The sequence below is a fragment of the Erythrolamprus reginae genome, chromosome 2 (genome assembly GCF_031021105.1).
Source record: "Erythrolamprus reginae isolate rEryReg1 chromosome 2, rEryReg1.hap1, whole genome shotgun sequence".
NCBI lineage: Eukaryota > Metazoa > Chordata > Lepidosauria > Squamata > Dipsadidae > Erythrolamprus > Erythrolamprus reginae.
Window position 1 is genome coordinate 149,013,254 of NC_091951.1, and position 22,447 is coordinate 149,035,700.

The following is a 22,447-nucleotide window of genomic DNA, read 5'->3' on the forward strand; positions in this document are numbered from 1 at the left end:
ATGATCATTCTAAATTTTATATCACATCACTCATCCTATGTTTATAAGGACAAATTTGAAAATTGTATTGTTGGCACTATATTATCACTAGCCTATGTTTTTGAAAATTATGATTTGTTGGAAAACATATTGAGGTTTATAAAAGGGTATTTTGTGGGTGCCAAGAAATGTAAACAGCGTGTCCACCTTCCCCACATTTGTCTCCTCTCCAATTGCCCAATCCTCCTTTGCCTGTTCAGATATCTGAGTTGGTCTGTCTTTTTTAGTATTTACTGGTAATAATCAACTTGAATTGAAACACTATGTTATGCTAGTTCTCCAAAGTTCTGACTACTTGGGAGTCATGACTGGCCTAGAAATATGCTTGGGTTTCGGATTGAGAAATCGTGTTTTATGTAGAGCTTCGGTCTCCTCCAAATCCAGAATTTGGAGGTCCAATCCCAGCTGAGAACCAGCCTCTTTCCTGTTTTGATTGAACCTAGATACTAGAAAGGGAGCCAGCGTAGTCTAATAGTTAGAGTCTGTCTCTGAATCCTAAGTAGTAGGCAAGGGCAAACTACAGTACTGGTATTTCCTAAATCTTGCCAAGAAAATTACAGGGAAGACAATACTGACTTGACAGCACATACACAGATATTAGAAAACCTTTGCAGGGAGCATGTTTTAATATACTGCCATTTACTTTATTTCTTGATTTCATTGCCTATTACTAAACAATTATATTCAATATAATCTATATAATCATCCCTTTTTAATGAACCTATTTCCCCTTGTGATTCTGGGATCCTGGAAATGGTTGACCGTATTGTCTTAAGCTGTGATTAAAAAAATAAATACAGATAGAAACAATGGCTTAATGTTGCCTTTTATAATTGTCTCTTTCTGAATATTCATATGAGTTATTTGCATTCTTTATTTTCTCTCAATTAAGCATCCTGTTGTTATATAAAAAGAAGATGGATTCGCTAGTAAATAAGCCAACTAAAAATAATTGCAGGTTCACCCATTATCTGTTAATAGGTTGTGTGACTGCTTTGTGTTTTATCTACAAGATAAATTTTGCTGCTGTTCTGAGGTTGCAATTACCATCTAAGTGATAATAGAGTAAATTTGTATTCCAACGCTAAAACATTTAAATATTCCCCCTAGTTGAGATCAACTTCTAGTGGGCTACACAGGAATGTGATTTGACACTCCATTTCAGTGGGATATTTTAAATTTCAGAGCCTAATTTATAGCCCTGATTCTTCAATTTTTCATCCACTCAGGTTTATTTTGTTTAGGTTTATTATTAATTATTATTATTTATTGGATTTGTATGCCGCCCCTCTCCGTAGACTTTACCAAATTTTAATGTATACTTAACTTGAAATAGTTCTCAATTTTTATATATTTATAGTCTCTAAGCCTGTGGATATGGGTTTCTGAAAATCTATTATAATTGTTACAGCTTAAGTACTTAAACTTTTGTTGATGTTGGTGTGACTAGAGTTAGATCAAGTTGTCAAGAAAACCTTTGTGATGACCAGATGGAAATTTGTACATTATTGTATATAATTGTACATTAAGAATCCAAAAAGTAAACATATTTGCATGGGCTTCTAAACTGAAGGCTTAATATGCTAACTCAACCATATCTGAACCTTTATATGAAGAATCCATGCAGTTTACCCACCTAGGCATGTCTTATCTTGTAAAGAACAGTACTGTCTTCTTGATGGACATTTTTTGTGTAAAAGGCAATCTGCCAGATTACTGAGGTCAAACACCAAAGCAGTTAACCAGGACATACATACCTATGGCACAAAAAGTCCCTAGCAACAGTTTTAAAATGTTGATACTATGATGTTGCTCCAGGTATAAACAGCACAATCTTAGTGTAGCATAGCTTAACTCAGCTTTGCTCAGTATTTTTCAAACTTGGCAATTTTGCGATGTAATATGTAATATGTGCAAAATATATTCAATTTTACTGTTCTCTATGCTGAAGATCAAGACAGAAGCCTGCTGGTACATGGGATCACAGCAGTATTTATTGAGTATTTCAGGCTAATGCGGGCATCTACCCCTATCTGGTTGCCCATGAGCCTCATTTGCAAGTGTCACAATTCTTATCTTGTCTCCTTAAAAAATTGGACACAATAACATAGTTTTGGTTCTATGCTGGAGTTGCACAATAATTCTTCATTGTTCAGCTGGTGTCATACATGCTTTCACTATACAGCCGAAGCAGTGGAATAAGGGGATCAATAATGCTTCCCTACTCCATCTCTCAAAAAGGGCAAGGAGGAATTTGGAAGTGTGTAGTAAAGAAATGAAGAGGGGGAAAAAATTCAAAGTATTCTTTTGGTTTGGCTCCCTTTTATGACTGATTTTTTTTCAACTTTAGTCAACCTGAATTACATACAACAGAAAGGCAGGTGCTGATTCTTTTTTAGAAAAAACTTTTCAACAATGAAGTCAATGGAATCAATCACTAGAAGGAAACAGTATAGTATACATAGTATACAGCTAGTCCTCGACTTACAACAGTTCACTTAGTGATCGTTCAAAGTTACAACTGGTAAAATGACTTATCACCATTTTTCAGACTTATGACCATTGCAACATCCCCATGGTCACATGATTTTCCGATGATTGACAACAGATTCACATTTATGATGGTGGCGGTGTCCCTAGATCAAGTAATCCCCTTTTGCCACCATCTGCACAAGCAATGGGGAAGCCAGGTTCATGTAACAACCAGGTTACTAATTTAACAACTGCAACAATTCACTTAACAAATGAAAACTTGTAAAATGGGGCAGAACTCACTTAAAAAATTTCTCAGCAACCTAAATTGTGGGCTGAATTGTGGTTGTAAGTCAAGGACTCCTTGTAATTTTATGATTCTGTAATAGTGTAAAAAATGTTGGTGGAGAAAATGATTTTTAAAATGCCTTTCGTTATTTTATTATTACTATCATATCTGTCAGGCACAATGATTTTACAGCTTCCATGTGGCAATATATGAATGTCTATATGGATTGTAGACTTTGTTGCTGGCCGATAAGCTCTGATCAGGGGCATCAGCAGGGGCAGGGAGTAATCAATGGTGACAAACTGGTAGGCCTAACTGGAGCTATCAAAGCCTCACCTCTTTGTATGGGATGCATGCAACACACATTAAAAAAGGGAGCAGGGCTTTGATCACTTGATTCTACCAATCACTTTGACACTGTCGATTTTCTCTACTGACGCCCCTGGCTCTGATGTCCGTAATCAGGGAATGGGCTATTGAATAATAAATTAACACTGTTATTAGCAATCAGGTCTCACCAAAGCTGAAAAGGACTTGAATGCTAAAATACACTATTTCAAGCTAATACTATAGAGTTAGAAATGCTGTGCAGCTGGACATAAGAATTCTGTTCACATGCATTGTGGTTTAGTGTTTCTGCTGAATGCAAAATCTCGGATCCAAAGAATCTGACTTGCTTCTCAGAGTGTTGTGTTCTGCCAGTTTTGTGTCTAAGGGGTTCTTCCCTTACAGGCAGTCAGTAATGTCTGAGCTGAGAATATTATTTGGGTGATGGAGAGCAGTGGTGGGGTACAAGATTCCTGAATAAGGATTGACATCTTCCCTTTGTTTCTAGCCTTTGTAGCATGACAAAGAATGAAAAGTTATGAAATGCTTTTAATTCTGCAACTTATGTGTACTATCCCATGTTAGCAAATGATTGTGAGGGACAGAAAATTTCGTTAGCTATGGTTTTACAGACATACGTGGTTTGCAAATTTCACTTGGGGCTAATGGCATAAAGAATTATTTTGTACGGTGACTGACACCTCTCTTATAAATTAGCCTCCTATGTTAATTTTTGTACGGCATGCCTTTTAAGAGGTGGACCTAATTATTTTCTTAAATTCCACAATGCTGCTTTTATAAACTGCTTCAGGAATGTGTGATATGAGAAGCAGCATATAAATACTTTTGTCAAAAAAAAATATCAATAACAATGCTTCTTTCCTATCCTATCTGCAATATCAGGAAAATTTACATTTGAATGTAAATTGTTGAGAGGATTGCAAATGGATGTGCTTCAGATTGTTTCTCAACACTTGTTGCATGTAGTTTTTGTGAACATGTGGAGTACTTGGCAAGTTCCAATCATGATTAGAAAGGGAGGCTTGTAAACTTAATGTTATTTAAAGGGCATTACTATAGTTGCAAGGAAAATATGTTGAGAAACAGTTACCCTTTGGTAAGACATTTAGCCAATAAATTGGATAAATAAATAAATAAGATGATTGATCCCTTCATCTCCCAGTGCTCAGAATTACAAAAAACTACTGTTCTGTAGTCTACTTGCAAGGAGCAGCTGGAGTACTTATGGGCAATCTCCTGTCCTGTATGTATGGTTGCAGAAACAGAGTATGTCTAGTCCAGTGTTTCCCAACCTTGGCAACTTGAAGATATTTGGACTTCAACTCCCAGAATTCCCAAGCCAGCGGATGCTGGCTGGGGAATTCTGGGAGTTGAAGTCCAAATATCTTCAAGTTGCCAAGGTTGGGAAACACTGGTGTAGTCTAACACAGAGAAGGACTATAGTTTGACTTACAACCACAACTGACCCCAACATTTCTGTTACCAAGCAAGACGATTGTTAAATTACTTCTACGAACTTTTTGCCACAGTTGATAAATAAACCACTGTAATTGTTAAATAAACCTGGATTCCCCCATTGACTTTGTCAGGCTAATGGCATATTGAGGAACAGTTGCAAGCATCATCAAAGAGTCAAACACCTAAAATCAATCGTGCCTGCATTATGATATGGAACCAGCAGAATGGTTTGCACTTGTCTAGTTCTTTCCAAAGTAAAATTTTTAGAAGTTAATAGGACGGGAGACTTGTGAAACTGGGGAAGTTACAAATGGTGATCACATTACACTGGGACAGTGTAACCGTCATAAATATATCTATCTATCTATCTGTCTGTCTATCTATCTATCCATCCATCCATCCATCCATCCATCCATCCATCCATCCATCATCCCTCTATCCATCCATCATCTATCTCTCTCTCTCTCTCTCTCTCTCTCTCTCTCTCTCTCTCTCTCTCTCTCTCTCTCTCTCTCTCATCTATCTATCAAATTTCTATGCCGCCCTTTTCCTCAGACTCAGAGCGGCTCACAATAAAATGAAATACAAAAACATATAGAAATCTAAAGTTAAAATACATTTCTAAAACCCCAATTACTTACAATCATCCACCTTCATTCTATCATACATATAAATCCATTCATCTTCCGGGGCTAGATGTTAAACTTTGTGGATCCAAGCCTGCTGGCAAAGATGAGTTTTTAAGGCCTTGCAGAAGGCAGAGAGAGTGGGGGCAGTAAGAATCTCTGGAGGGAGTTGATTCCAAAGGGATGGGGCCGCCACAGAGAAGGCTCTTCCCCTATGTTCTGCCAGATGGCATTGTCTGGCTGATGGGACCTGGGGAAGGCCAACTCTGTGGGATCTGACCGGCCGCTGGGATACATGCATTGCTAAGCCCCTATGTTTTAATCGTGTGCCCAAGGGGAAGCTGCAATAAAGTATGAAAAGCAGTCATAGGTCATTTTGTTCACTGCTATTCTAACTACAAACAGTCACTAAATGAATAGTTCTAAGCTGAAGGCTGTCTGTAGGCCAGCAGTACCACAGGCCAGGCAGTGACTTCTTTCCAGCTCGCTAATAATGTACTGCAGAAAACGTTAATTGGTGAATGTCTCATTCCGAGCTGTTCGGTGCTCAGAGCAACAAAAACACAATCCCTTTCCCCCCTGCTTCATTTAGAAAGAAAATTGAATGAATTAGCTGCTCTATGATGTCCAAAATGTACTACGTACATTTGTCTGTAAGTGTCTGTGTTCACTTGCTATAAATGAGAGGCCATCAAGCTTCCATTCCTTTGTTGCACTTAAAAGCTTACTGGAAGTTGTGATGATGAAAGAGAGTATGCTGGTAATTGTACAATCAAATGCTTTCCCCGGTGACTGGTTGTATTCTTTTTGTAGTGCAGATAAGAGTCTAAATCATGGATGTGCAACCTTTTGGCTTGCCTGGGCCGCACTGAATGAAGAGGAATTGTCTTGGAGCTACATATAAAATATGTAGTTAATGGATATAAATCACATATTCATGTTAAAGGTTTAAAGAGTCCTTCGGGATTGGGCAGCATAGATGTCGAATAAAAAATAAACATTCTTGTGGGGCTGTATTACTGGCTGTCCATGGCAACGTGTGGTGGGGCCATGGGTTGGACACACTTGATCTAAACAATGGCAGTGCCAACTATTGTTGGGAGTGGGAGAGATGGTCTAGGAGAGACTGAAATCCCTTCCATACAGAAGGAATTGTTCATATGCACATCCTACACGTGAGGCAGTTGTGCCTTTTTTTGTCTTTAAAGGCAACTTTAGAGAGGGACACAACAGATACAAACTTAATGTAAACCACTCCAATCTCGACTGCAGGAAATACGACTTTAGCAAACGAGCAGTTGATGCATGGAACTCACTACCAGACTCTATGGTATCATCATCTAACCCCCAAAACTTTACTCTTAGACCATCTACTGTTGACCTTTCCCGATTCCTAATAGGTCAGTAAGGGGTGTGCGAAAGTGCACCAGCGTGCCTTCCGTCCCCTGTCCTAATGTTTCTTTTTTACTAGTATTATATATATGAATATTACTATATCTTTGCATACCACCAATATACTTGACCAAACAAACAAATAACATAAAATAACATAAATAAACTTGGGCAGACGCAAAGAAGGAATAAAAAGACCCCATGCAAAATTATTTCCAACTTTACGTAGGCTAATGGCATATTGAGGAACAGTTGCAAGGATCATCAAAGAGTTAAGCATCTAAAATCAATCTTGGCTGCATTTTGATATGGAAACAGAAGAATGGTTTGCACTTGCCTGGTTCTTTCCAAAGTAAAAATTTTAGAAGTTAATCGGAAGGGAGACTTATCAAGCAACCATTACAGAACCTTCTGCACGATGCTGCAGCTGTGTTGACAGTGCGGAAACGGGGTGGGTGAAGAATTGCCAATGGGAACAACAAAGAACTCACAAATTCTGCAGAGCCTCATTGTTACAAATGGAAAGGTGTGTCAGTAAGAGAAAAGTGATTTCAGCGGCACCATAGCTGAGCCAAAATTAATTAGCTTGGCTGCTGGTCAGAGATAGTGGCATGGAAACGCAACTCTGGAACAGAAGATCTGAAGAATTGCAACCAGAACTGGCATGGAAGCGCCTTGTATTTTGTTTTGATCTGGCCAATTACGTTCCCCTCTTAGCCAAAACACTTTATAGACAGTATCAACTGACTTTAGGGGGCCAGTGTCAAGGTGAAGTTGACACAGGTACTAGCAAAGTGGGTTTTAAAAAATCTAATAAGTAGGTTTTGACATATTTTCATGGGTTGCTAGCCACTATCAGATTGTTATTCTAAATTACATTTGCATATAGTTTGGAGCAAGGGGGGGGGGGGCTACTGCCCAGACACGGGGAAACACAGTGGGGTAATGAAAATGGAGCTCCACCCCAGAGCACCCGATTTGCACTGAAAGATGTTGAAAGAAAATGCAGGCCTTAGAAACATAGAAACATAGAAGACTGACGGCAGAAAAAGACCTCATGATCCATCTAGTCTGCCCTTATACTATTTTTTATATTTTATCTTAGGATGGATCTATGTTTATCTCAGTCATGTTTAAATTCAGTTACTGTGGATTTACCAACCACGTCTGCTGGAAGTTTGTTCCAAGGATCTACTACTCTTTCAGTAAAATAATATTTTCTCATGTTGCTTTTGATCTTTCCCCAACTAACTTCCTGAATGACGGCCTGCCCGTGCAGTGTGATAGTAAAAATTTTGGTAGCCCTTCACTGGTTTGGAGGAAGGAGATTCAGAAACATAATGTGAGAATGTGAGGTCAGAAATGTATGCAGCTACAAAATAGCATGGCTGTTTTTCTAGAAATTTAAGCAATATGCTTATCCAGTGTTTATTTTAATATTACTGCCTCTATTAATTTAATCCATGCACCAAACACATGCGGTACAAGTATACGCCACTGTTTTTCACTGGAAAATGACTTCCAACATCATACAAGCCACTGTGGATTGCTTTGCTTAAAATTTCCCTCTTGCCTCTTATTTTCCAGAGCACAGCAGCAAGAAACACGGGACCTAGAAGATACAGAAATATTGCAAGATATAAGAAATCATGATTTGATTAGAAGAGTCATCATGAAGAGGTTAGGCTTCTCATAGAAATGTGGTTTTCTTCGGATAAAATACCATGGTGTTTCAAACATAACATTTCAGAATAGCAAGAGCCTGTAGCTAAGTGACTTTGTTAGCTAAAATCAACCTTGCATGTTACGTTTTTGTGGTTTTCCTACACGGTTAACTGCTACTGTTCCTGTTGCCAAGAGGTGACCCAGGTTTGTCCTAAGAAATTGGTGATCAACAATCGTTGCTCCTGGAGTAAATACACAAAATACATTATGGGGGCAAGGCATGGTTTCGGTGCCCCTTAGCTGACCAGATAGAAATCTATTATTCTAAATTACTCAATTGTATTTCATATTTGTATTTCATATTTGCTCTCAGAATGCTTTGTGCATTTTTAAAGGCTGAAGCCACAGGCCAGTTCCAAGTTAAACTAAACTAAAGAAAACAAACTGACAAACTAAAACTGGAGGAGGAGGAGGAGGAGGAGGAAGGCAATTTTTAGGATCTAATCTAAACCTCATGGCAATCAACCAACTGGTAAGAAAGAAGGGAACTCCGCTACGAAGCAGGAGATGTGGGAAGCAAACGTGTCACTCAAAAAGGACTCGGATGCCTATCCACTAATGCTCAAAATGTGACGTACAAATAGGGTGAATTTGAAGTCCTAGTACCATACTGGCAAGCCTTTGGCATGTGTGCCACCGGTGGCATGTAGAGCCACATCTGCCAACATGCGAGCCTTTACCCTAGCTTAGTTCCAGCATGCATGTCCGTGCAGGTCAGCTGATTTACAGCTTGCGTGGACGCACTGTGAGGTCATCTTTGGCCTCTGGGTGGCAGGAGAGGGCATTTTTGCCCTCCCTAGGCTCCAAGAATGCCTTTGGAGCCTGGGGAGGGTGAAAAATGGGCCTACTGTGCCCACTGGAACGCATGTCTTTTGATTTGAACTGCAGCAAGTATAAGTTCCTCAGAAAATGTTATTGTGCCTGTGAACGCAGAATCCATAGTTTTTGAACAGTGAAATGTAAGTTTTACTCCTTTTTCTTGTTACTTTTATTTTCAGGAAAAATTCAACCAAAGATGTGTCTAACCCTAAGTGGAAGGTAACTGGCATATCATGCGTATTAAATATGTTATTTGTCAGTGGGTTTTTCTGTGATAATGCTCTAATGACCACTTTGATGCATTAGTAACCATTTTTTAAAAATTCTCTGCTATACGTCCTTTAATAAATACCCTTACTGAAGAAATGAAGGACTTCGGTCCTCTCAGGCCCGTGCATATTATTATTATTATTATTATTATTATTATTATTATTATTAATTAGATTTGTATGCCGCCCCTCTCCGCAGACTCGGGGCGGCTCACAACAACAATAAAAACAATATATTACAAATCTAATAATTAAAAAATCATTAAAAACCCCTTATTAAAAAACAAAACATACACCCAAACATACCATGCATAACTTGTATAGGCCTGGGGGGAAGGAATATCTCAATTCCCCCATGCCTGATGACAGAAGTGAGTTTTAAGGAGCTTGCGAAAGGCAAGAAGGGTGGGGGCAATTCCAATCTCTGGGGGGAGCTGGTTCCAGAGGGTCGGGGCCGCCACAGAGAAGACTCTTCCCCTGGGTCCCGCCAGACGACATTGTTTAGTGTAATTATACTTTTAAAAAATGCATCAGAACAAGGTTCAGCAGTTCACCTGCATTTAAAAGACAAAGCCCACTCATTTGAAGATATCAAAGTCTATATTTTGGACAGAGAGGATGGCTGGTTTAAAAGATGGGTCAAAGAGGCCATCTACAGTATGTCAAAATTGAATAGCTCTCTCTGGGGGAAGGATACGGCATCATCTATCTCCAGTCTACAATGCAGTCCTTTCAACAGTTCCAAAAAGGCTCCACTTTGTACTGCTCAGTAACTCTGACAACACAGATAAACCTCCAAATGGCCTCAATGACTAGCTGAAGGAATACAAATGACCAGCTGTCTTCAAGTAGTATAAATCCTTCTATTCCCCACCATCGAGTCAGAGCTGAAGAAGCTTCTTGGATGAGAAGCAAAATGTCTTCAAAGAAAATCAAAGCCCAGTTCCCTCTTGAAAAAGCACCTGTGGGACAACTATGATCTGGATGACTGAGAATCTCCATAGACACTGGGCCAGAATGTTCCTTCCTACTGCTAAGTTTGTTCAGGATCCCTGCATAAGAGAATTAGTTAAGGAGTTCTTTAGTTTTAATGTGACAATTATTTAAGGCAAGAGTTCATTTTCAGCTCTTTTACTTATGTTCTTTAATGATACTGTTCTCCATTTTACTTGGAGGAGATGCTTATTGCCCTATATGGTTCTTTTAACAGCTATCCCTTTTCAAAAATCAAAGTCACATTGAATATTTCCCAGTTCTTGGGAATAGAGGTGTCAAGCTTGAAAAAAGTTCCTCTTTTTGCCACACATTCAGTAATTCTAGGATTGAAGGAACTGGGATTAAGTTTATTGCTTGCGTTAATTAAGCAAATTAATTAACTTTAAATATGGGTATGGCCTAGCTTAGCCTTGACAACTACTGCTCTTGTAGTTTTAATGAACAGTGAAGGCCAATGATTACTTCTCACATATAAGAAAACTTTCCAAGTAGTAGTAGAAACCTACCTTCTTAGCTTCATACCAATGTGAAATGATTTGTTGGATGATGACTGAGTATGTTGCATGATCTTTCCAATCTGATTTATTCAAAAGTATGGCTCAGTAAAACTACAGGACACTGTGTGTCTAGATACATGGTTAATAAACCAGGGCTACTGTTCCCGTACACTTTAACATGATTTAAACATATTCAGAATATTGTAGCACTTGGTACTGCTTCTGTATACCCTACTTTGAAGTGCAATAGGAGATTTCCAGAGATTAAAAATCAAACTCCTGGACAATTTTGAATGCTCTGAATCTGTCAAAATCAAATCTGTCTTTTAAAAATTGGATTATTTTATTCTGAATCAAGAGTTGGATTTTCTATGAATTACAACAGAAATTACATTTGGAGTACAGGTAATGCTCAAGTTACGACCAGAATTGAGTCCCAAGTTTAGGTTGCTAAGTGAGGCATTTATGAAGTGGGTTTTGCCCCATTTTACGACTTTCCTTGCCCCATTTGTCAAGTGAATTACTGTCATTGTTAAATTAGTCACACAGTTGCTAAGGAGATCTGATTTCCGCATTGACTTTGCTTGTCAAAAGGTTGCAACAGGGATCACATAATCACGCTGAAATATGAGTCGGTCGCCAAATTTCCGAATTTTGATCACATGGCTATGGGGATGCTGCAATGGTCATAAATGTGAAAACAGCCACGAGTCATTTTTTTAAATGCTGTTGTAACTTTAAATGGTCACTAAATGAATTATTGTAAATTATGGACTACCTGTATTTTGTCAATTATAATCTAGGTACCCTAAACTCTATTTGGGCTCCTTGGATACACATTGCTTCGAATGGCCAGTGAAAGTGGTCTTTCAAAAAAAAACAACTATAGATAGATTGTAGTGTTTCCTGCCTTTCAAATTTACTCACTTCTGATCTCTCACAGTCTAGATCCTGCCTCTCGTCATTAAAATCCAGAGTGAAGCACAATCCCACGTTTGAGAAGCAGTTTGATTTTGATATCCCTGTGTTTATGTGGGAGCAGCACTTCACTCCTGAAACTTGGATCAGACTGAAGGAACGGGCCGTTCCATATGGTTGGCGTGATGTCCCGTATCCAGGTATAGACCCGTATAGAGCGTTAGTGGTGGGAGGTGGGGCTTTGATGAACGTTGCGTCTTGTTGGATCCATGCAGTTGGACCCAAATTGTTTCATTATTGGCCTAACCTCATTGCTGCAACAGAGGTCAAAATGGTTAGCGGAAAAAAACAATGTTCATGGTTCACATACATTTTCCAAGAGTTTTAAACTTTCCAAATTTACAAGACACAGCACCAGGAGTTGCATATTATATATTTTCTTCAGGGCGGCTCCATTCCTCTTTACAGATTTTGACACAGAAGTACTTTGCCTTGTTGAAAAACCTTGTACTTTTAAAAAAAATTAAATTGATGCATAACAAGATTGACATTTTAATTTAAAGTGATATAGAAAACAGATGACTTCTGCCCCTAGAATGCATCAGAGATCATATTAAAGACTTTGTATTAAATTTGTATGCTGCCCCGAGTCTGCGGAGAGGGACAGCATACAAATCTAATAAATAAATAAATAAAATAAATAAATAAAGACGACGTCTGTCATCATCTGTATCTGCACGTGGACGTAGTTTTCTCTTAAAATAGAAGCCACAGGGACAGTGTTTCTCAAGCTTGGTAAGTTTAAACTGTGTGGATGACAATTCCCAGAATTTCCCAGTCAGCATTCATCACGTCTCAAAGTTGACAAGAAACACTGCACAGGGGTCGATGATTAGGACAGCAGAAAAAAGGTAATCAACACTTTTTGTTGCCTTGCTGCCCTAACCAATAATCTCTCTCTCTCTCTCTCTCTCGAGAAAAGTTGCTGGTGGAGTCAATAAGACCTGCGCTATAAAGAATAAGGTTTAGCACCATGCTGTGTGCAAATCCAGATTCCGTCACCTTGCAACTTTTTAAAACGTGCAAACAACGAAATTATACATCCAGTGGAACTTTGTGTAGATTAAACAGTAGTGGAGCATGGTAGACTTGTGTTCATAGTAGTTGCAGCTCATGCCCCAACTAAGGATCAAAAGAATGTGACACATGTATCTCGACCTAATACTCTGCCAATGTATTGACTATTGTAGTGATGGCTAACCTTTTAGGCACTTCCCAAAGCGTGCGCACGCATACCTATAAGGCAATGCGAGTGCGAACACCCTCCTGTGTGTGCCTCGCCCCTGCACATGCATGCTTGACCCCCCTGAGTGTGCTCTGTGCAAGCAGGTGTGACCCCCATGTGTTCACCCCATTCCCCGTGCATGCGTGCCCCCATGTGCTCCCTACCCCAGGCATGCATATGTGACCCTCCGCACATGCATAATAATAATAATAATAATAATAATAATAATAATAATAATAATAATAATTTATTAGATTTGTATGCTGCCCCTCTCCAAAGACTCAGGGCGGCTCACAACAATAATAAAACAATATTACAATGAAACAAATCTAATATTAAATACATTTGCTACCTCCTGTGAGCCCCACTCCCCGCACATGAGTGTGCACCTCCTGTATGCACCATGCATGTCTGCACATCTCCCGCAGGTGCCCGTCCCCTGCACATGTGTGGCAGAGACCCGAAAACCAACTGGCAAGTGGGAGGCACACACACAGGCATCCTGGAGCTGAGCGGGGGTGACGGCTCGCGTGCCCGCAGAGAGTGTTCTGCATGCCACCTGTGGCGCGTGTGTCATAGGTTCGCCATCACGGGACTATTGGATTCTGGGAATTGTAGAATAGCAGACTGTATTGTGTGGGGCGGGTGAATGTGACTTGTCAATATCAGATGGCTGATAGCTGGTTGTAGCATAGTTGAATCCCTGCACCTTTTGTAGACAGGTTGATGTGTTGATGGGTAGTGCTTTGATCGCACTGCCGTGAGCAGCCCCTTGGCTGTTTTAATCCCCCTGTGGATGCTGCTACTTATAGATCCATAGAGAAGAAATTGGGGGAACCTCTCAAACTGTCTGTTAATGATTCCCTAATATGAGAAAATAATGTGTCCAACACCTTTCTCACATGAGCTACAGTATGTTATCAGGCTTAAGCAAGAAATAAACACACTGCCTTCGATACATTTTAATCTGTTTATCACAGGTTCGCCAGCACAGTACTAGGACTTCAAAGTCACCCTCTGTGTACACTTTTGAACATTAGTGGATAGGCATTCGAGTTCTTTTTGAGTGACCCGTTTGCTTCCTACATCTCATGATTCGTAGCGGAGTTCCCTTTCTTTCTTCTCAACTGGTTGATTGCCATGAGTTTTATGCTTTGGATCAGGTCCTAGAAATTACCTTCCTCCTCCTCCAGTTTTAGTTTGTTAGTTTAGTTTAAACTATAAACTGTTCTGTGGCCTGCCGTTGTGAAGATGCAGAAATAAAGTTTTCAGCTGAGCAAGTCTTGTTGCTCTTTTCTAATGTCCCGATGTGACAGTTTGACCCAGAATAGATAAGGAGAGCACTATGGTTAGGAATACAGTGGTACTTCTACCTACAAATGCCTCTACTTATGAACTTTTCTAGATAAGAACCAGGTTTTCAAAAAAAAAATTGCCTCTTCTCAAGAACTATTTTCCACTTACAAACCCCAGCCTCCAAAACTAACCAGAAAGGGCAGGGAAAAGCCTCCGGGGGGGCCTCTCTAGGAATCACCTGGGAGGAAACAGGGCCGGAAAAGATGGGGAGAAGCCTCTGTGGGGCCTCTCTAGGAATCTCCTGGGAGGAAACAAGACCTCCACCCTCCCTGTGGTTTCCCTAATCGCACACATTATTTGCTTTTACATTGATTCTTATAGGAAAAATTGCTTCTTCTTACGTCACGGAACGAATTAAGTTTGTAGGTTACATCGTACCATTGGAATATGGTCACTGTAGTTTCTAGGGTGCAAGAGGGAATATTCTTTAGTTATAAATTACTTTTTATGAGTTTATTTGAATGGAAAAACCTCTTTACCTAGTTCCAGCATCCAAAAGTTTTAACATATTGGATTGCTTAGCACCATTTTTATAATGTTCATGCAATCTGTTGTTTTTCTTTAAAGGCTGAGATCTAGGGAGGGGAGAAACCGTAATTGGAAATGCTGGTACTATCCACGTCTTATGACTTTTGCTTGTATCAAAGGTCCCAGTGTCTTTCCGATGACTAACTTGAAGAAAAAGGCGTTGACACAACCCACTCTATTGTTGCTCTTTACCAAGTGACTTCTGGGAATTATTTTGCTTCCTGCCCCATGCCCATTCTTAGTTACTTGTTAAATATCCTCAGTGTGTCTGGACCTAGAACTTGGTAAAGGCTCATTTGCAAGACTGTTAATTTTCTGGACATTTCTTGTATAAAAGTTATTTATAAAAGGAGGTAGCTCCAGTGCCAAGAAAGAGTAGGAAAGAACAAAGAAATACTTTTCATCACCACTCCTTGCAGGACCTCATGCTAATTCAAAAGGAATTATTAAAGCAGTAAAGTTGAAGTTCAGCGTCTAACATTTTAGAAGCAGGACTGAAACCATTAATCATTTTTGAGACATATAATTCATGAAAGATTGTTACTCAGACTTAAAAATATTTCTGACACAAAAAGACTGTTCATAGTGGGCATAAGTGCATCTTTTGTTTAGTAGAAATAGTGTTATTTACCTTCATTAAATATGCTCAAACTGTGTTGTTCAGTAGTCAACAGATATATCTGTATAATATAGATTCGTGGATATTTTGTAGAGTCACATAGGAATTAAATGTTCATTTCAATTACGACTCACACCATCATTCCCAAACTACTTCAATAATACAGAATAACAGTTGGAAGGGACCGTGGAGGTCTTCTAGTCCAACCTGGCTCAAGTAGGAGACCCCATGTTCTTTCAGACAAATGGTGATCCAATCTTTTCTTAAAAATCTCCAGTGATAAGGGCAACTTCTAGAGGCAAAAGTTGTTGTACTGATTAATGGGTCTATCAGGAAATTTCTCCTTAGTTCTAGGTTGGTTCTCTCCTTGATTAGTTTCCATTCTTTGCTTCTTGTCCTGCCTTCTGGTGCTTTGGAGACAGGGTCTTATTTTCAGGGAAACATAGAAGATCGGGTTTTCGTTCTCTCGCTGGAGTTTTTGCTAACTTGCATCATTGCCTTGTTTTAATCTACAGTTATTGCATCTACGGTGCAACTTCTCACTGAGTCTGTCGACAGTCAGCTAATCGATGAAACCAAGTTCCTCAACGGTTGCATCTGCTGTGCAGTGGTTGGGAATGGAGGAATTTTGAATGGGTCTCGCCAAGGGAAGAAGATAGATGCTCATGACTTTGTCTTCAGGTAGAAACCCTCTTCCTTTGAAAGGGACAAAGGCACCATTTCTGGGTGGGTATGGAGATTTTTTTTAAAAAAAAAACCCACAAGATCCATTGTTGTTGTTGTTATTATTATTATTATTATTATTATTATTATTATTATTATTAATTGGATTTGTATGCCGCCCCTCTCCTTGGACTCGGGGCGGCTAACAACAGTGACAAAAAACAGAATGTAAAAATCCAATACTGCAACAGCTAAAAGCCCTTGTTATAAAACCAATCATACATACAAACATACCATGCATAAATTGTAGAAGCCTAGGGGGAAAGATTATCTTAGTTCCCCCATGCCTGATGGCAGAGGTGGGTTTTGAGGAGCTTACGAAAGGCAAGGAGGGTGGGGGCTATTCTAATCTCTGGGGGGAGTTGGTTCCAGAGGGTCGGGGCCGCCACAGAGAAGGCTCTTCCCCTGGGCCCCGGCAACCGACATTGTTTAGTTGACGGGACCCAGAGAAGGCCCACTCTGTGGGACCTAACTGGTCGCTGAGATTCGTGTGGCATGCTCCATCCAAACTTTCAGAATAAAATCTCAGGCATTTATTTACTTAGTTGTGCCTTGTGGACAACTATACATTAATAGGCTTTGCTTCTGTGGTTTCTTATAGGCTTAATGGGGCAATCACCAAAGGTTTTGAGGAAGACGTCGGGACCAAGACGTCCTTCTATGGCTTTACAGTGAACACCATGAAGAATTCCCTTGTTGCTTATGCAGAATATGGCTTCACGCAGATCCCACAAGGAAAAGTAAAAGCACAACTACAGTCTTCTTTTCGATTGCAGGAACCCTTGGTGATCGCTGAACTTGTTTTCTTGTAGATGTCTAATTAGGTAGCATCATCATGCTAGTAAGGAGTGCTGTTGGTGTCAGTTTATATTCTGGTGACTTGCCTGTCTGTGTGAGTGGTGTTGGGGATTTTTGAGTTGGGCTGTTTACTAATGGCTGTTTGTCAGTTTCTGCAATGAAATGTCTTCAAGAAAAACAAGCAAGCTCAAAGAGCACCAAGGACCCCTAAATTTTAACCCTGAGCTACAAATGTTCTCCTTAATTGCAGGATTAAACTAAGATACTATTAACTTCAATCACATTTGCTTTAAAGTGGGTAGCTGGTTTTGCAGATTATTGCTTGTAGAATACTTTTCAGTCCAGGAAGTTTGAAGGCAGAACAATAAACCAGCTTCACTTTTAAAAATCTTGTCTGATCTTCACTGGTAGGCTTGATGCTAAAACAGCATCAATATGACAATTTCCTAAATTTAGTCAACTATTTAATTAAATTAAGTCACATATTTAAGCGTATGAGAAGGCTTTCAAAAACAGTCAAATTATGGCTATACAGTGCCCACTAAGTAGTGGTGAAATCCATTTTTTGCTTACATTTCCTTTTATGTTGGTTGTAGGACATACAGTACATTTTCATTCCATCAAATGTACGAGACTACGTCATGCTTCGGTCTGCCATTTTGGGCACTCCTGTCCCAGAGGGCTATGATAAGGATGATACGTAAGTAATTCTGTTAGCAGAATTCTTGTTCCTCTACTTCATGGTTATGAACCGCATATGATCTTATTTTAATGTTTTAAAATTTCTAGTTCAGCATGTGACCTCACTATCACAAGATATACTGACCACATAAAGCCCTTATAAGCAGATAATTGACACTGACATCCCCTAAACTCCACTGAAGATGTTACTCCCAGCAATTTGCCTCCTTGCAGCTTTAGTTTCAGTTTCAGTTTTAACATGTGGACCTGCCTGCAGTTTCAGTCAGCTGAGAGTTGGGAAGCTGATAATTGGTTGCTTGGCTTAACAGGCTCTGTTCTGTTTGCTACAAGGAGGTAAATTGCTGGGAGACAGAGGCCAAAGGGTGGCTGGTGGCTGGGTGGGGCTACATACGACACGCCCAGGTTTTCACCCTCTTTTGGGGGGGTAAAAGGGTGTGTCTTATACTCCGAAAAATATGGTACCTGGAAAGTGCACCACAGAGACTGTTGCTGGAATGGATATTTGTGTCTTACATGCACATAGAATAACACAAAACATAATGCACAACTCCCCTACATCCCTTATAAATCATTCTTTAATAGCACAAGCTATAGAAAGAAAGGTGCAAGAGGATAATTCTCCTTGCATGCTACGTTGCCTCCTCTTTTGTGCCTTATTCTTGCGCTGGAAATAAAACAAAATTTAGCTGGATTGGAGAGGCTTTGTATGGGTCAGCGTGAAGGCCTCTATGGGCAACACCGGAAGTCCCCTATGACATCTTGGCACTAGGCTTCAAACCTTATCTTGAATGTGAACACCTGTTGTTTCAGATTTCAGATTTGTTTCAGACTACTATTGTTTAATCGCTCAAATTTCTTTCCAGTTATGGGGTTAGTTGAATTGCTTAATCACAGAAGTGTTACTAAAAATGTTTTCCCTTTCGTTTCTTTCCATAGCCCCTGGAAATATTTTGGATCTGAGACATCTACAGGGAAATTCAAGTTGCTGCACCCAGAATTCATGCATTATCTAAAAGAAAAGTAATGATTTTGCGCTTTTTATTACTGCAACAAAACTTGATGTTAAGAGCAGTTGATTATTTGCTGATTAGCCATTTATGTATGAATGATACCCTTCACATAACTTTTCACATACCTAGGGCAGGGGCAAGGCTGAGAAGCGGATTTGAATATTTTGTTCTGGTATGAACAACAGCATAGACTCATGTATTATATATCAGTTCATCTTTTGGGTTTCCAATATTTAGGTTTTGTTCAAACCTCCTGCTGGTTTTGACCTGGAAACCCTAATAGAAACATAGAAGATTGACGGCAGAAAAAGACCTCATGGCCCATCTAGTCTGCCCTTATACTATTTCCTTATAATGATATTTAAATCTCCTCCTAAATACAAACAGGAAAGCAGGCATTTGAAAACACTCCATATCGGATCTTTTCAGTTTTGAAACCTTGCATTTCGAGGAGACATGAAACCTCTCTATTTACCAGCTTCTAACATATAGAAACCAAGCAAATATCAAAGTATTCTGATTTTTCCAATAAATATTCCTGCTGAACCGGCTTCTTTCTCTCCCCAGGTTTTTAAAATCAGAAATCATTAATTCTCAGTTTGGCCATCTCTACATACCCAGCACTGGAGCAGTTATGCTTTTAACAGCTCTACATACTTGTGATCAGGTAATAATTCCCATAGTGTTAACTTTTCCAATTTTTGGTTGCTAACTAACAGACAGTGGAGATTTAAAACTACTTGTAGGGCGAATTGGTATCTTTCGAAAAACAGTGAAAGGAGAGAAGCATATTTTGCTTACAAGGTGCACTTTTATGATTTGGAGGAAATGGGAATGTTGCTGTGTTATTTGTTATTCCAAACCATGTGCCATTTGGACATCTGCTTCATGCTGGCTGACATTCCATCGGATGCAGCTTTTATTTATTTATTTATTCATTCATTCATTCGATTTTTATGCCGCCCTTCTCCTTAGACTCAGGGCGGCTTACAACATGTTAGCAATAGCACTTTTTAACAGAGCTAGGCTATTGCCCCCACAATCCGGGTCCTCATTTTACCCACCTCGGAAGGATGGAAGGATGAGTCAACCTTGAGCCAGTGATGAGATTTGAACCGCTGTCCTTCAGATCTACAGTCAGCTTCAGTGGGCTGCAGTACAGCACTCTACCTGCTGCGCCACCCCGGCTCTTGTCTCTCCAAGGGAATTCCTTGGCCAGGTAAACCACCAGCATGAAAAACTCCATGTCTGTCCCTCACTCATCCTTTCACTTCCTCTCCTTTGCTAGGTTAGTGCCTATGGATTCATCACAGAGAATTACAAGTCGTTTTCGGATCATTACTACGAGCAGGAGAAAAAGCCCTTGGTGTTCTATGCCAATCATGATATGTTACTAGAAGCTGAACTATGGAAGAGCTTGCATCAAGTTGGCATCATGAAGCTCTATCAGCGATGAAGATAAACTATTTTATTTTGGGAGGGGCAGGACAAAGGGTGCATCTTCCCTTGACTCTCTTTGTATGAGAGCTCTTCTCATGAAGGGGAGCCCTTTGTGTGTGTGTGTGTGTCCAGAAATGAAACTGATCATCAGCGCATTCCAAGCATATTGGACAGTCAAGGATTCTGAAAATCATCCCTATTGGATTTGGTAAAGGCAGATCCATCTGCTGTTAAAACGGTGCAGCCAGGAGACGTAGCAACATTACTGCTGTACAGGAGAATCTCAAATACAGTTTTATTTCATTTATTGTGGGCAAGCATTCTCCTATGCTTGCATACATTATTCAGATTTGGATGTCACTTCACTATCCTCCGTTTAGGACACATCCAGCTAATCGGTACTGAGGTGCACGGAGCTTTGCTCACAACTACCATTTTACAGCCTTAAATGCAGAAGGCCACAACCCTTCACAAACACTGCATGTCCTGCATCCAGAGAAAAATGGCTTTATTGAAGGTGAATAAGTTCTAATAAAGTAAATACTATTCCAATAGTTGTTTCAAGCAAGAAGGGACATCTTTGCCAATCTGTCTTGGACTATATAGATCTCTCTTCCATCACAAACTTGAACTCAGGGATCCTTTGAGGTGCACAAACATTTGCCCCCCTTCTGTTTTCACAGTCGGCTGCAATGGTACGGAGTAATTCTTCCACCTCCACAGTGGGAAAGATCAGCCTTCTAACTGGACGTTGTAAGACTACTGAATGCTACAAAGTTCAAAATCAATCTGTGCTAAGAAAGTGGTGGGCAATACCTCTATAAATGTTTCAGTAGCCTGGATTTCTCTAAAGACAAATCATGGCTTGGGAAAGGGGATAGTTGCAGATGCAAACCTAACCAAGTGTTCTTATTAAATGTATTTATATAAAAAGTAGCAATAAATTTGAGAGTGTCATTGTTACTCAAATGATTCCGTTTTCTTTAAGAGGTAGAGAACACATGTTTTGACACACCTGGAATATCAATCGAAAAGCAAAATAGCCCTCCAATAAATAAATAAAAACAACCAGTTTAATGATTAAGGCACCAAAACCAGAAAGCTCTGAGTTCTGGTTCCACCTAAATCAGGAAAACCAAGTGGGTGACCTTGGGGCAGTCACTCTGAACCCACAATATCAAGACTCGGGCAACAAAACTGGTCAGTCAATTCTTGTCATAATCAATGGATCAACACTCAATAGAAACATAAAAACATAGAAGATTGACGACAGAAAAAGGCCTCATGGTCCATCTAGTGTGCCCTTATACTATTTCCTGTATTTTATCTTAGGATGGATATATGTTTATCCAAGGCATGTTTTAAATTCAGTTACTGTGGATTTACCAACCATGTCTGCTGGAAGTTTGTTCCAAGTATCTACTACTCTTAAAATGATCAGAAAAAATAAAAAATTGACCTTGCACTAGTGGGAAAACGCTAGGAAGAAGTGGAAAAAGGGGATGAACAAGTGGGTAACGGATCAGGAGGCAGAGTATTAAAACAAAACATGGGGCTGTGGCCATGATTATTATCACAATATAGCCTGTTACAGGTATCCCTTGTTCCAAATAACCCACTCCTCTTGTTAGATGGCAGCACAAGAGTCTGCCAGGGGCCATTATAACCAGTCCTACCAGATATCGTAAAGGAAGTTGGGGGTTTCTCATTTTTCTGGTCTTTATATCAGCCCTTCATCTGATCCATGTCAGGAATGCCCACATTACTATTATGGTATTATAAAGTTACAGTAATAGAATCTTCCAAGTCTGGATGTGCCTCCTCTTTCCTCCTGTTATCTCCAATGAGAACCAGTTATATCTGAAATGCTTTCTCAAATTAATTTTCTGCCCTAAACTCAAATTTCATTTATCTGACTGGCCTTTGCTGTGGCTTTTTCTCCTATTTCCTCAGTATTATTCCTACTGCCCATTACAACACATTTGAGTATTGCTCTTACTTGTTTCCAATTCTTGTACCCATATAGGGGTGAAAATAAAACCAGTCTAGGACTCCATCTCAAATGGAAATCTTTGAAAGTCCAATAGGAACCCTCAAAGAAGAGATCACAATAGAAAGGAGTTGGCCGACTGAGGAGG

General features: G+C 39.7%; 1 protein-coding gene across 2 annotated transcripts in view; it reads left to right on the plus strand.

Annotated features, from left to right (window-relative positions):
• ST6GALNAC2 (ST6 N-acetylgalactosaminide alpha-2,6-sialyltransferase 2) overlaps positions 1-21,272 on the plus strand; it is a 41,689-nt gene extending 20,417 nt beyond the window's left edge. For both annotated transcript variants that reach the window (XM_070739845.1, XM_070739846.1), the window contains exons 2-10: positions 8,212-8,304; positions 9,348-9,387; positions 11,874-12,048; positions 16,152-16,317; positions 16,961-17,099; positions 17,754-17,857; positions 18,796-18,879; positions 19,437-19,536; positions 20,158-21,272. In XM_070739845.1, the coding sequence (XP_070595946.1) occupies positions 8,212-8,304; positions 9,348-9,387; positions 11,874-12,048; positions 16,152-16,317; positions 16,961-17,099; positions 17,754-17,857; positions 18,796-18,879; positions 19,437-19,536; positions 20,158-20,325 (1,069 nt within the window). In that variant the 3' untranslated portion in view covers positions 20,326-21,272. The remainder of the gene's footprint in view (positions 1-8,211; positions 8,305-9,347; positions 9,388-11,873; positions 12,049-16,151; positions 16,318-16,960; positions 17,100-17,753; positions 17,858-18,795; positions 18,880-19,436; positions 19,537-20,157) is intronic.
• The last annotated feature ends 1,175 nt before the right edge of the window (positions 21,273-22,447 follow it).